At 33.8% G+C, this 16344-nt stretch overlaps 1 protein-coding gene across 2 annotated transcripts in view; it reads right to left on the reverse strand.

The window, feature by feature from the left end:
* Positions 1 to 16344, reverse strand: part of EXOC5 (exocyst complex component 5) — a 58149-nt gene that overhangs the window by 22391 nt on the left and 19414 nt on the right. For both annotated transcript variants that reach the window (XM_007192918.3, XM_007192917.3), the window contains exons 5-12: positions 12705 to 12769; positions 10338 to 10366; positions 6881 to 6990; positions 6323 to 6367; positions 6074 to 6214; positions 4614 to 4696; positions 3086 to 3295; positions 1626 to 1773 (exon numbers count right to left, since the gene is read on the reverse strand). In XM_007192918.3, the coding sequence (XP_007192980.1) occupies positions 1626 to 1773; positions 3086 to 3295; positions 4614 to 4696; positions 6074 to 6214; positions 6323 to 6367; positions 6881 to 6990; positions 10338 to 10366; positions 12705 to 12769 (831 nt within the window). The remainder of the gene's footprint in view (positions 1 to 1625; positions 1774 to 3085; positions 3296 to 4613; positions 4697 to 6073; positions 6215 to 6322; positions 6368 to 6880; positions 6991 to 10337; positions 10367 to 12704; positions 12770 to 16344) is intronic.

The following is a 16344-nucleotide window of genomic DNA, read 5'->3' on the forward strand; positions in this document are numbered from 1 at the left end:
CAAAGTAAACACAAAATAATGTTTGTTGGATCAGACTGCAATGAATTAAACTGATTTTCAATCTCATGACTCTCCAGACAGAAGGTCATGATTTAGACCTAGTTGCTGTGATTCAAATAAATATGTTGACAGCTTCATGTTTGATGATCCGATGCTTTAGAAACATTTTAATATATTTCCAGTATTCAGAAAAGTACAGATATTACTGTACCAAATATACCCATCACCTACCCAGATGTGTCATATCTTAACATTTCTCCAAATGTACTTCAGATTTTCTTCCTTTTGGGGGGCAGGAGTTGTCCAACATTATACATCTAGATAACGTCCCTTGGGTATTCCTCCCAAGGCAACCACTACTCTGAAGTTGTTTACCACACCCATGCTTGTGTATGCTCCTTAATAATATAAAGTATTGTTTTGCTTTTTAAAATTTTATGTTGTGGTATACTGAATATATATCTTTTCCCCATTTTGCTCTTTTCACTAAACATTGCATTTTTGAGATTTATTCATGCTGCTGATACATGTAAGTCTAGTTCAGTCATTTACACTGGCATATAGTTTTCTAGTATATGAACAATGTCAGTTTATCAATTCTCTTTATGGCACACTTTGTTTGTTTCTAGTTTTTCACCATGACAAACAACATAGCTTACGATGTCAGACATGTCATGTGCACCTACAAATTTCTCTAAGGAAATAACAAACTACTCTCCAAAGTATACCAATTTTTACTTCCATTGGCAGTGTATGAGAACTTCTATTGCTCCACACCCTTACCAATACTTAGTATCAACAGACTTCTTAATTTCTGCCAACCTATTGAGAATGACATAGTATTTTCCGTTTTAAGTTTCATTTCCCCACTAGTGAGACTGAATATCGTATTGATAATTTATATTTTCTGTATTTATGTGTAGTCTTTGACTTGTTTTCTATTGATTTATATGTATAATTTATATTGATTTACTATCTATCAATATAAGTATACAGATGATATACATCAATACAAATAAAAAATTAAGACTGCTTCAACTCTCAACTTCGTACTTAAGAAGTATATACCTCAGTTTCTTCCTCTGTAAAACAGGAATAATAACCACACAGAAATGTTACAATGATTAAGTGAGTTAATAACATACCCTAAAGTGCTTGGAATAGTGCCTGGAACATAGTATGTGGTATACAATTATTAACCACTACTATTTGTTTTATAAATCTTCTGTTAGTAATATTGGTTACAAATACCTTCTCAGAGGCTGTGACTTATCTGTTACTTTGTTAAAGTATGTTTGTGGAAGAAATTCTAAATTTTAATGGAGTCAACTTTTCCTTTCCTTTGATATCTGTGTTCTTAAACATCCTTCTCTCCCTAATACTCTATTTCTTTATAAGATAGGTCTAACTTTCCCTTTCATATCTTGCTTTAATATCTCACTAAAGAAAATTTGATACGCTCAACTTTAAAATTATGTTAAAATATACTTCTAAATAATTTAAAAATAATTCTGTTCCCCAAGCAAAAATCCTATTTTTTATTACAATAAACAATTGTTCCTAACCAGAGAAAAATTAAAATACACAACTATATACAAATAAAATAAATCTACAATTACTCTTACCCTATGACATCTTTCAAAGGCTTGCTTGGTTTCTTGTAAAAGATTAACCACCACTTCTTGGGATAGGAAAGTCTCTCCATGAGTATCGATACTTGGCCCCAGTGGTAAGTTGGTACGCTGTCTAATTCTCTCTTTCAAATCTTGAATACTAGTGCATAATACCAACAAATGAAAAAAGAACACTACTATACATAGATTTCAATTTCAAATACTCTCAAACTTAGTATACATGAACTAAGAAAAAGAAAGAAGAAGAAACAAGGACCAACAGCCAGGAGACCTAAAACTTCTAATTTCAGTAAGTAGTTCTGTAAAGTGAAGCAAGCATTAATCTCTAAACAGAAGACGTTCGTCTGAAAAATGAGTAGATTTGGAGTTATTATCTCTAAAGTCTCTTTCAACTCTACAATTCTGACTCAGTAGCCCAAAACTCCTTGTCTGGTTTCCTTAGGAAGTGGGCTTTTCCAAATAAGTTAATATTCCAGATAACTAAATGGTCCTGCTTAAAACAAACTTTAAAATTTTAAAGATTTTTAAACACATTAACCATTTAAACATATTGTACATTTCATTATTATTAAACATAATTTAGCTTTTCTCAATGACTGAGGGTCATTAAGAACATTTATTACATGAGAGTATCTTTAGAAAATTACATTTTTTTTGGTCCTAGAATATACAGCTCCAGACTGTGAACTAATTTTTCAAAAAATTCCTATGATTGTTTTTTAGTTTTTCTCTTTTACTTGCTACTGCCTTTCAGATGTCACTTCTTATTGCTAATTATAATCTCTCCATGATCATTATTTAATATATGACAAACTGGGAAACAAGAAAATGATTTGGGTGTGCATTATGTGAACTGTCAACTCTGATTATATGGCTCCACAGAGGTCATTCTGATTCATCCTAAAATCAACTCAATTCCAGATAGTTGAGATCTAGATAACTGAGTTGCCACCAATTCTTACAGCAAATAATTTAATTTTATTCTAGTAGGTAAGTACATTCACGTTTTAATGTATTACTTAAATAATTTTATGCCCAAGTCATGAAAAAGCTCAGGGTACAAAACTGTGAACTATCTGCATTTTTCTTTTTAACCACACCTGCAATAGCAGCAATAAAACAATGTGCTTCCTAGTTAATAACATGGAATAATTTACTCAGTCTAAAAAAAGGAAGGAAGGAAGGCAGGCAGGAAGGGAGCGAGGGAGGGAGGGAGGGAGGGAGGAACTCTTTATGGTACTAGTATTCTGCTTTACATTTTAATAACGTTATGTAGGAACATTTCAACATGTGGCTCGAGAGAAAGGATTTGATGAATGGTGTAAACAAACTGTATTAAAAAAATTCTTCACAGAAAATTCTAATGACTATCAATATTTCACAAGTTTGTCCAAATATAATAGCTTTTAGTATCTTTAGTTTTAACTATAACATTTAACAAAAACACTTACCCTCCTGTGCCAATGGATCTCTTTTGATGGTTTTTTGAATCATAATAGCGCTGTAGGATCATAGCACTTCTGCTTTTCAAATATCCAGTCTCCACTTCAATATAGTTCTCCAAATAGGAAATGAAAATGGACTTGATAAGCTTAGACAAGAAAGTCTGTTTATCAGTACCTAAGTTAAACTCCATCAACTTGCTGGAAAGATTTGTGGTTCTTTTCATGCAAAAGGGAGAGAAAAGATTAATGTATATTTTAGGTATAGTAACAATATTTAAGAAATACATATTTTTATAACGTGACTTTTTAATAACTTATGTTACACCACCATTTCTTAAACCCTGGGAAGTTACTTAGGATGCAGACAGCAACTGTATAGGGTTATATATATTAAGTAGAATGAATATTACAAACAACATCGTGGTTTTGAAAACTACCATAAACTCCTAGAGATGACTCAGGAGAGAAAACTGAGGCAACCAACCAGACTAGAAATGGCAACAGTGGCAGAATGGCTTCAAGTATGCCATTCATGACATGGTACACAAGTCAAAATACTGAGAAGTCTATGCGCTGTTCATTCTCTTCAGTCTTTGTCCCTGGACTTTCCTCTAATTTTCTGTTTCTCACTGTTCAAGATAGGCTCACAATAGTGCTGTTGTTGAGATGGACTTCCTGATTATAGTTACTTTTGAAAACCCTCTTCTCAAAGTGATGACAATAAAGGAAAGCAATAGAGTTGGAAAAAAAACTCCACATGAAGCTTCTACAAAGTATAACACTGCCATTTACAAAAGCACAAGACAAATTTTCACATCAGACTTAAGTTTGAAATTGTCATATAAGAGTTTGTCACTCTGGGGGCTTCCCTGGTGGCGCAGTGGTTAAGAATCCGCCTGCCAACGCAGGGGACACGCGTTTGAGCCCTGGTCCGGAAAGATCCCACATGCCGCAAAGCAACTAAGCCCGTGCGGCACAACTACTGAGCCTGCACTCTAGAGCCCATGCTCCACAAAAGAAGCCACTGCAACGAGAAGCCCGGGCACCACAACAAAGAATAGCCCCCGTTCGCCGCAACTAGAGAAAGCCCGCACGCAGCAACAAAGACCCAACAAAGCCAAAAATAAATATAAATAAAATAAATAAATTTAAAAAAGAGTTTGTCACTCCCTTTCTCAACTTTTAAAGTTTTAACTGCAGATAAATGTAATTATACTAGTTCTTAAAGAAAAAAGTTAAAGAATAATGAACTAGCTTACAATTAAAATCAGAAACAAAATTCTCAAGTCTTAAACAAGGTTTTTATATTTCATTAGAGTACATTAATATAAAGCATAATATCCGATTCCTTAAGTTAACATGTTAAGAATGCTGCTCTTGTACAATACTAGTCTATACAGTCAAGTATTTAATGCTAAAAGGTATATTGTTATCTGACAAACTGTTATTCAAAAATACCTGAATACTTCCCCATTTTCTATTTGAAAAAAAGAAAATGTGAGATATTACCATTTTCTAATAATTAAAAATATACCTTGTATATAAATCGTAGAGACTTTTGAGATACTGCTCTGCATCGGACTTCCTACATTCTTCTAACTGGTCTTTCACAAAGCTCTAAAAAAAAAGTCAACATTCTGTCAATTAAGTAAATATTAAATTATATAGCCAATTTTTTTTTTCTCTAGAATTACTCCACATTCTTGAACTGTTCTGAATTAAAATCCAGTGGAAAAGGCAATGCATAGAAAAGAGACCAATATAAAAAAAAATAGGTTTTTAATTTTTACTGCTTCTCGTATTTACTCATACATCTTATCAGTGTTGGGAATAAGCATTAAGAATCTCAAATACCTTGGGGCTTCCCTGGTGGCGCAGTGGTTGAGAATCTGCCTGCTAATGCAGGGGACACGGGTTCGAGCCCTGGTCTGGGAAGATCCCACATGCCACGGAGCAGCTGGGCCCGTGAGCCACAACTACTGAGCCTGCGCGTCTGGAGCCTGTGCCCCGCAACGGGAGGGGCCGCGATAGTGAAAGGCCCGCGCACCGCGATGAAGAGCGGTCCCTGCACCGCGATGAAGAGTGGCCCCCACTTGCCGTAACCAGAGAAAGCCCTCGCACGAACCGAAGACCCAACACAGCCAAAATAAATAAATAAATAAATAAATAAAGTAGCTATAAAATTAAAAAAAAAAAAAAAAAAAAAAAAAAAAAAAAAAAGAATCTCAAATACCTTGTCTTTTGAAATCTGCCTATCCTGCCTCATGAAGTACATTGGGAGAAAAAATTAAAAATCCCAAAAAACAAAACCTGAAGCTATATCAATATGGTCAATTCCTTAAAGCAGCTTTTCCAAAACTGTAGTTAAAGTAACACTACTGCCCTTTAAGACATTACTATAAAATTGGGAAATGCTGTACATTACATCTCCACTTCTAGAGAATCACAATACATATTAGTATCTTTAAAGGCTATTAAAAGTCCTGAATTGTGTTTTAAAGACAACACTTATTTAATGTTGCTCAATCAATTGGTAAACATAGTTTAGGAAATGTTGCCTTAAAGTATAGAGCTATGGAAGCCAAGGTTGTAAATGAAATTCCTGTGTGTTTTCCTTTAATCTTAGTACCATATTATAAAAAATTCTACAGATTGAGCTTGTAATTCTTGTTCAATTTCAAAAATGCCATCTATTGGTCGAGGTAAGAAACCAATAAAAATTAAAACTGAGGCTAACTTACCACAACCTGATACACATGTAATTTCAAACAAATGCTCTGATGACACTGAGTGATGAGCACCTTTTTTCTTGGTGAAGAATAAAACATTTTTTTTTTTAAAAGCATGACACTGTCACTCCTTTCTCCTACACTTAATAAGTGGATTACTATGCCTAAGGATATTACACAAATAAACTAAATTTTAAAAACTTTTAAAACACAGAGGAAAAAAATCACATATTGCCTTAAGTACTTAATCATCGTTTAAAATTACCTGTAGTTTGATTTCAAATACATTTTGAATAAGTTTAGCCAGTACTGTTTCTGGATTACTAAAGATATCTCCAACTTGTTTGTTCACCCGTTGACAGAGTATTGCTGCATCTTCAAATATATCATTTCTCAAGTAAGCACCCTAAACAGCAGAGGAAATTTCATTGAATATATAATTTTAAAATGCTTTTTTAAAACACAAATTAGCATAAAATAAAATAAAATCCAATAAAGTGTACTGTTATGTTACCTCCTGGCACTGCTTTATATAAACATCAACACAATGGGAATAACCCTAGGAAGAAGAAAGAAATACACATCACTGTTGTGGTTCAATTATAACAATAATAACAACAATGTCAATAAAAGAGGTATTATATGTAATAAAGCTATGTCTATGCCTCAATAAATGACCAACGGTAATAGCTACTCTCTGGTTCCTATATTCCAAACTTAAGGTCAAGCTTTCTGGCTTTTGAATTATTTCATCAAATGTCAGACTGGAAAAAAAAAATACATTAAACACCCCGAAGGCAGACAATATGATTTTCTATATCAAACTATGTAAAAATTCAGTGAAAAAATATTAATATTATTGAATATAAGATCCTTATTTAAATAATATTAACTACCTAAAATTTAATATCATTTCCGGAGAAAGATACAAATGTACATTCAAATTATTCCAAATAATGAAAATTATCACTGACTCATACAACCAGGGAAAAACAGAGACTATAATACATAGAATTCATATAATCTCCGCATTCTTTAAGACTAATCTGCATTTTAAATTTTTACTATTTACCTTAAAATGGAGTAAAACAGCTGCTACTTCCCTCATTCTGGTGATTTCACCTCTTCTTTGAGCACCGGTAAACTCCTGAATCAGTTGGCATTCTAAATCATGGTATTTACCTAAAAATAGAATGTCATTCAGCTACAATGAGACAAAGTATCCAAGTTATTTATGAGTATATGGTTTCTTTATAAATATAATGACTACGAATCTAGCTTTCTTTTAAAAGAATTGCAAAAACTATATGAGATTATAGGTAGTGGATCAAAACCTTATAATATACTGTGGTATATAAACCTATATTTTCAAGACCAAAAAATCTTCCCAACTGGTAAAACAGGTGAGCTCCTACAGTGTGACTGCCATTTACCACTGCTATGTAAAAAAGCAGCTGGCTGGCAAAATCGTTCTCAATGGTGAAAAACTGAAACCATTTCCTCTAAGATCAGGAACAAGACAAGGCTGTCCACTCTCACCACTATTATTCAACATAGTTTTGGAAGTTTTAGCCACAGCAATCAGAGAAGAAAAAGAAATAAAAGGAATACAAATCAGAAAAGAAGAAGTAAAGCTGTCACTGTTTGCAGATGACATGATACTATACAGAGAATCCTAAAGATGTTACCAGAAAACTACTAGAGCTAATCAATGAATGTGGTAAAGTAGCAGGATACAAAATTAATGCACAGAAATCTCTGGCATTCCTATCACAAATGATGAAAAATCTGAAAGAGAAATTAAGGAAACATCCCCATTTACCAATGCAACAAAAAGAATAAAATACCTAGGAATAAACCTACCTAGGGAGACAAAAGACCTGTATGCAGAAAACTATAAGACACTGATGAAAGAAATTAAAGCTGATACAAACAGCTGGAGAGGTATACCATGTTCTAGGACTGGAATAATCAACATTGTGAAAATGACTATACTACCCAAAGCAATATACAGATTCAATGCAATCCCTATCAAACTACCACTGGCATTTTTCACAGAACTAGAACAAAAAATTTCATAGTTTGTATGGAAACACAAAAGACCCCGAATAGCAAAAGCAGTCTTGAGAAAGAAAAACGGAGCTGGAGGAATCAGGCTCCCAGGCTTCAGACTATGCTACAAAGCTACAGTAATCAAGGCAGTATGGTACTGGCACAAAAACAGAAATATAGATCAATGGAACAGGATAGAAAGCCCAGAGATAAACCCACACACATATGGTCACCTTATTTTTGATAAAGGAGACAAGAATATACAGTGGAGAAAAGACAGCCTCTTCAATAAGTGGTGATGGGAAAACTGGACAGCTACATGTAAAAGAATGAAATTAGAACACTCCCTAACATCATACACAAAAATAAACTCAAAATGTATTAAAGACCTAAATGTAAGGCCAGACACTATCAAACTCTTAAAGGAAAACACAGGCAGAACACTCTATGACATAACTCACAGTAAGATCCTTTTTGACCCACCTCCTAGAGAAATGGAAATAAAAACACAAATAAAGAAATGGGACCTAATGAAACTTAAAAGCTTTTGCACAGCCAAGGAAACCATAGGCAAGACAAAAAGACAACCCTCAGAATGGGAGAAAATATTTGCAAATGAAGCAACTGACAAAGGATTAATCTCCTAAATTTACAAGCAGCTCATGCAGCTCAATATCAAGAAAACAAACAACCCAATCCAAAAATGGGCAGAAGACCTAAATCGACATTTCTCCAAAGAAGATATACAGATTGCCAACAAACACATGAAAGGATGCTCAACATCACTAATCATTAGAGAAATACAAATCAAAACTACAATGAGATATCACCTCACACCAGTCAGAATGGCCATCATCAAAAAATCTACAAACAATAAATGCTAGAGAGGGTGTGGAGTAAAGGGAACCCTCTTGCACTGTTGGTGGGAATGTAAATTGATACAGCCACTATGGAGAACAGTATGGAGGTTCCTTAAAAAACTACAAATAGAACTACCATACGACCCAGCAATCCCACTACTGGGCATATACCCTGAGAAAACCGTAATTCAAAAAAAGTCATGAACCACAATGTTCACTGCAGCTCTATTTACAATAGCCAGGACATGGAAGCAACCTAAGTGTCCATCGACAGGTGAATGGATAAAGAAGATGTGGCACATATATACAATGGAATATTACTCAGCCATAAAAAGAAAAGAAATTGAGTTATTTGTAGTGAGGTGGATGGACCTAGAGTCGGTCATACAGAGTGAAGTAAGTCTGAAAGAGAAAAACAAATACTGTAAGCTAACACATATCTGTGGAATCTAAAAAAAACAAAATGGTTCTGATGAACCTAGGGGCAGGACAGGAATAAACACACACGCATAGAGAATGGACTTGAGGACATGGGGAGGGGCAAGGGTAAGCTGGGATGAAGTGAGAGAGTAACACTGACATATATACAGTACCAAATGTAAAATAGATAGCTAGTGGGAAGCAGCTGCATAGCACAGGGAGATCAGCTCAGTGCTCTGTTACCACCTAGAGGGGTGGGATAGGGAGGGTGGGAAGGAGATGCAAGAGGGAGGAGATATGGGGATATGTGTATATGTATAGCTGATTCACTTTGTTATAAAGCAGAAACTTAACACACCATTGTAAAGCAATTATACTCCAATAAAGAGGTTAAAAAAAGAAAGCAGCTGCCTGGGAAAAACCTTCTGGATGTCGTTTGTGATAGCAAGAGACAGGAAAAATCTTAAACCTGAATTTATGGAAAGGGTGAGCAGAGTTATAAAACTCTTCACTAGTGTTCAGATGCCTTTACTACAAACAATGGCAGATTCAATACCAAGGTACACCTTAAGACAACATGTGGTATTTGATTCACTACATTCTTGAGCCTATTACGGTACACTTTTGGGAAAACAGGTGGTCTCTGAACTTCAATGACTTCCCAAAACAGTGACTTAGACTACCACGGGAGCCTGCAAATATAGCAGCCTTTCAAGAAATCCAGAATGATCTGCTTAAAATACAATCCAAAGATCAAGAATCAAGCTATCATGTAAGGAGTTAAATAGGTACTGAAATGGTCATTATGAGCTAGCTTTAAAAAAAGAGAACCTACATTAGAACTGTATGTATGAATACAAAAAAACAATCCCCAAGATACACTGTTAAATTAAAAAAACAAGGTATGGAAGCTATTTGTATAGCATGCCACCAATTATTTTAAAATAAATGTGGACAGCAGAACTAAATTCTACACATTATATACACGATTTATGTCTTATGCTTGTATATCCATAGAATATTCTGGAAGAATACCCAAGAAATTGATCACACTTGTTTCAAGGAAGAGGAATCAAACTCAGGGGTGGGGTGGGAGGATGACATTGTTCCCACTCTCTTCTTTTACTATTTTCTTTCTTTTATACAAGTAGTTTGATTACCTATCCAAAACAGTTAAATAAATAGAACCCCACTTACTTGCAATTTTGGATTTAACTTCGGAAAATCTGAAAGATAAAAACCAATGATGAGGTTCATTATTTGTGACAAATGTACCATAGTAATGTAAGATGTTAATACAAGGGGAAACTGGTTTTGGGGGTACATAGGAATCCTCTATACTAAATGTCGTCAGAAAAAAAGGAAGGAGGCGGGGGAGGGAGGGAGGGGAGGGAAAGACAAAGCCAGAGGGGAGAGAGTACTGATAGTAGGAAGCATGCCATGTAACAAAACTGAATTTGGGCAATCCAGATGGGGTATCTGGTTCTCACTGAGGAAATTCACATTGAATAACCAATTCCTCCACCCCTTTTTTTTTGATGTGGACCATTTTTTTTTAGTCTTTATTGAACTTGCTATAATATTGCTTCTGTTTTATGTTTTGGTTTTTTGGCCCAGAGGCATGTGGGATCTTAGCTCCCCGACCAGGGATCAAACCTGCACCCCCCTGCATTAGAAGGCGAAGTCTTAACCACTGGACTACCAGGGAAGTCCCACCAATCCCCTTTTAAAGGGAGGAATTCTGTATGAGGCATTAACAACCCAGAAGGCCCCAACAACTGGGTTATTGTCCCTCTCATATTCACCGGCATTTTAAATTCACTTGATATTTGTCTATTTTCCCCTCAGTTGGGATTTCCTCATATGACGTTCCACTATTGTTACTTAAAGAAAAACAACTATAAAATAAGCATATACAAATGAGTTATTTTAAAACTAGAAAAATAAAATAGAAGCCATAAAAAGGACCCAGTAATGTGCCTAGCATTCAACCTCTGCAAATTCAAAAACTAAAATATCACACACTACCATACACTAGAATTTTTTTCAAATCATAAGTATCAAGGGGGAATGCACAACATGGAAAATTAATGTTGAGAGATCTTATGTAATTAGTTTGAAGAGACAGGAGAGTGGGTGGCAAAAGAATGCCAAAGACAGATGAAGAAGGTAATAATTTAAAGATCTATACAAAATTGATATCAAAGTCACAGTGGATCACAGAGTATGTTAGGCCATATTGATCTTTGTGAAAAAATTAAACTTGATTAGGCTATATATTCAATTCTAAGGCTTGATATGCTAAAACAAAACTGTAAGAGAAGCATGTAATTGAGAAGCAGGAGAAGATGAGTATATGCCTGTGTGTTTGTAGGGGTGGGAGACAGATGAAGCCAACAATTATGATGCACTTATTGTGAGCCATACATTTTACCCATTTAAGTAAATGGTTTAACTCTGAAATGAAGTTAAAGAGAGGTTTTTTGTGGGTGACATTAAAAATCATTGTTCATAATGCTGGACAAGTATGAGATTATTAATAATAGCTAAATGATAGATGCTTATTACTGCTAATCCTTTATGTGATACAAAGTTCAGAGTAAAATAAGATATATTTGGGGGTAGGGAATTCACTTTCACTCTATGTTTGGGACATAATGGACAAGCTTTAAGTATAGCAATACATTTACATTCTACCTGTACCTCAGGATTTTCAAGTATTACCAAAAGAATAAAATGATTCACTTTGTTATAAAGCAGAAACTAACACACCATTGTGAAGCAATTATACTTCAATAAAGATGTTTTAAAAAAAAAAAAAAAGAATAAAATACGTATATTATCTGTTAAAAGGGAAGACATTTTTTCCAGATATTTAAATGGGAGAACCACTGTTAACAAGATTTTATTATAGAGTCTGACATTCCATGAACTAAAGGAAATCATGAAAGAATTTCCTTCTCAGTGAAGTTTCTTTTAGGATGAAACCATTAATACCTAACTTAGCAATGGCCCTAGGGTCTTGCATCTAAAACAGGATTTCTTAACCTGAAGTCCCTAGGAAGGAGCCTACAGATAGGCTAAAGGGTCTAAAACTCCATGAAATTGTATACAACAGTCTGTGTATCTGAATTTTTTAAGGAAATTTCATAGCTTTCACCAGCTTTTCAAAGGTGTTCAAGACCCCTAAAAGCTTAAGAATTCTCATGTAGACAGAAGAAGAAGGAACTCAAGAGCCCCATGTTTAAACTTTCTCTGTCCCCTTCTAGTCTGTTTATCAAAGTCCAGAAAAAAAGAAAATTCAAAATCTTACTCCAATTTCAAAATTCTCCATCAATTTTTTTCAAAAGAAAAACATAAGATTGAAATTATTTCAAGATATATCATTAAATTTAGTTAAGATACCACATTTTTTTCAATCAGCTATTACATACTGTACCTGTACAAAGGCTGTCCTCAATAAGTTTTTGTTGAATTAATGAGCAAAATCATACAGGAAAAAGTACAATTTTATTCTATACACTATACCATATACTCAAATTAGCTCTTGAGAAATAAACTTGCCTATCAAAAGGTAACTCCTGGGCAATTAGGTGCAACTTCTGAATGATGTCTGCTGCCTCCTTTATCTATTAAAAAACAAAAGCAATAATTTAAAAAAACCTTTATACATATCAAAAAATAATTTTATATTTAAAAATAGTAATATTCTTCTATGTATGCCCAAACACTCACCCAAACAATTTTCTTTAAAAAACACAACAAATAAAATCTTATGAGCAACAGGAATACATCTGGGGTATCACCAATAATGAGTCAACAAAACATAAACATTTGTCATTATTGTACTGAAATCTTGTGATTTTATAATGCCACAATCCCTTCCCAATGAAACCTGCAGTTCAAGTTTACTCAGAAAAAATTCAAATCACTGATTGCTGAAAGCAAGTTTAAGTATCTTCTGAGTTTGTGAAACGATAAACAAGATTTATGAAAATAATTCAGATCATACTGCTGTATATATCCCATTTTAAGTGAAGAAAAAAACAACAAAATGCCTGTCATTTAATGAACATATCAAGTTATAAAACTTGTTATAAAAGCAAAGATTAAGTTTAATATGAAGTTTCTAGAATGGAAAATGGTACAGAAATGTTTGTACTTATTCAAGTTGTCGAACTAAAGGATTTAGGCAAGGGGCCCAAAATTCTTAAAATGCAGACATTTGTGCTTATTCACACTAATGTATAGGGGAGTTATATAATGTTTACTTTTTAAAACAAATTTCAAATAAGTATTGAGTTTTATTTTGGCACACCTTTAATTAAATGATTTTATGATCATTCACTTTCTCTTACACGAAAAAAAAAGAGAGAGAGAGACTCATACAAACGTGAAGGAAGAGCTGAGAACATTAACACAGATCTTTCTAACCGAGTACTCATGTGAAGTCTGGCAAGCAACTGTGGAAAACAAAAGCAGGACCAAATGATATTGTTGTTTTGCCCAGCAATAGTGAATATAGATAGCGTTTCTGCTTCAGATATCTCTTCTCTCCTAGTCAGCATGTCACTGTCATTTTCAGTTACCAGATGCTCACTCTATTCTACTGAACATGGGCACAGATACCACTGCATTATCTCTTTTCACCATGCCATTTAGTTGTACTAGCAATGCCCACCCTTTTCTCCTCACCGATACTCCCTTCAGAAAGGACCTACATACATGTTTTATGTTCCTATCAGGAGTTTGTTCTTGTTGTCTTAAGAGATGCAAGTCCCCATTACGTAGTATTTGAAAACTTCACTTAATATAGTAAGAAGTATAGCAGAGTAAACAACACTTGATTTTATGGAATTCCCACAGGTAATTATTTTATAAAAATTGTTTCAAGCACAAGTAGCTCTTAAGGTCATCCATCAGTTGAAATATACTATAAAAGTACAGAAGCTTTCAAAACCACAATCTAATAACTTGCTTACATCTGCTACTGATGTTAGGGTAAGATGAGAGACCACCGCTACTGATGTTAGGGTAAGGTGAGAGACCACCACAGGTTAAAGATAATCAGGGCCATCAGGCATTATCTACATGAAGAACATTAAGTTGTGATGCTAAGAGAAACAACTAACATACTTTGTAATGACAGAGGTAAGAGGGAATATATATACTATGGCCATAAAATGGGTTTTTTTCCCAGAGAAGAAAATTAGAAGATTCTGAGAAGGAAAGATTAAAAAAAAGCAAAAATGACTATGGAGCAACAAGAAAAAGGAAAAAGATGTGTTGTTATCTTTTCGCATTCTAATTCCTTCCACAATCACACACCTCCCTAACTACATGGGTGATTCTCCTTTTCTTTCCATTGGGAAGGTGGCTGGCACACAGTGCAGAAATTGAGATAGTTAGAAGTTTATCTAATAATTAGCAATCTAATACCATATATGATGTTCCTAAGTGTAGTTAACTGTGATAGTACCAGGTCAGAAGTAATGATTCAACAGTAACCCAAAACTTATGGGAGATATGAGAGAAAAACAAGACAATTGGGAAAAGAGGACTAGAGTATAAGAAAAAAGGAACAAGATGAAAGAAAACGGGATATGGTAGGGAGTGAAGCAAAGGAGAGAAAATAAGAGGAAGTAGCATAAGCACTGTTAGCTCTACTTGCTCTTCAAAAATTACAGACAGCTAGTGACCAAGTGAATGAAGTAGCAAGAATATGAAGATTTTTTCTTCTTCTTTCAATCAAAATCTTAAAAATTAAGAGACAATAGTAATACCATGAACTACACAATTACTTGAGGATAATTAAAATGTTTAAAGAAAAGTGTAAAAAACATAATTTCATTATGCAAAACATTACAAGCAATACAAATCAGGGTAAAAATATGTGTAATCAGTCAATTTTAAAATATTTATTTTTCTCTAGATTCTAAATGGCTGCCTTGAGCTGCATCAAATAAACAGACCAACTCACACTGGGTAAAATATCTGCATTTTGTTTATAACAAAACATAAATATACTCTACAATCCAACAGGTATAATCCAAGGTAACCCAAGGTATAAGACTTGAATTATATACAATTTTATATATATACAAAAAAACATTTTTATATGTATAAATATGTACTTTTATAATACATTAGAAATATGTTTATATTTAGGAAACATAAAATAAAACCATTCCATAAACTATCTTGAAAAACAGTTCAGTGTTCAAGCCGTGTGTGTGTGTGTACACTATTATATATAAAAATCACGTGACTATATAAAAACTAGATATTGCCAGTATTTTACAAGTGTTTAAGTATGATAATGTTCTTGATGTTAATCTTATCAGTTCTACTTTATATTACAAATATAATTCCTGAAACTCATTATTTAAAATACTGCCTTTTCTTCAGAGGAGTTATCTCTACATATGTAACCATTCCTTTCAAAGATCTCTAAAAATTATAAATTCTATACCCCTATATAGTTCCTACTCACAAAAAAATGTGTTGCTTAATTCAAAGTGAACTTCAGTACTACTTAGTTTTTAAAATTCCACTATCTGAGATATCCCATGGAGTACACTCAGAAAAATTCTGGAAGACTGTATTCAACATATTAGTGGACAATGTCACTATGTGCATATACGATCCATAAGAATGTCTATTTTTTCATGCATTTGATTTTTTTCCCCCGAGGGGAAGAAAGTGAGCTAAATAACCTCTTCCAAGATTGTACAGCAGCCAACACCATGCAACCTTAGACCAGGATTAAGTGACTAGTGCTATGAAAAAGATTAACATGAACAATTAATTCAGATTTTTCTATTCTCTTTGATCTAAACTATGCTTTCATTCTTTGTAAAAGATCTTTATTCAAGTAACAAAAACTAGAAGCTCTGAATTCCTTGCATAGAAAGATACTTCAGCTTGTCAATGATTTAGGTCAGACCACCCCTCACCCAATGGAATGTGACTATCAAATTCTGTTAATATTAAAAGTCAATTATGAAAAAGAAATATTTATTAAAATAGTTACCTCAGCATTTCTAAACCATACAAATTTCATAAACAAAAATGCCAGGCAACCCAACTAAAAATTTGAATATATATATACTTGATCAGCAATCTGTAGACAAGTGTACATTTCAGAATAAAGACTTTTAATAAGTCAGCTACTCAGTGACTTGAAGTCTGACTCTGGAAAGTA

This window comes from Balaenoptera acutorostrata, chromosome 3 (genome assembly GCF_949987535.1).
Source record: "Balaenoptera acutorostrata chromosome 3, mBalAcu1.1, whole genome shotgun sequence".
Classification (NCBI taxonomy): Eukaryota; Metazoa; Chordata; class Mammalia; order Artiodactyla; family Balaenopteridae; genus Balaenoptera; species Balaenoptera acutorostrata.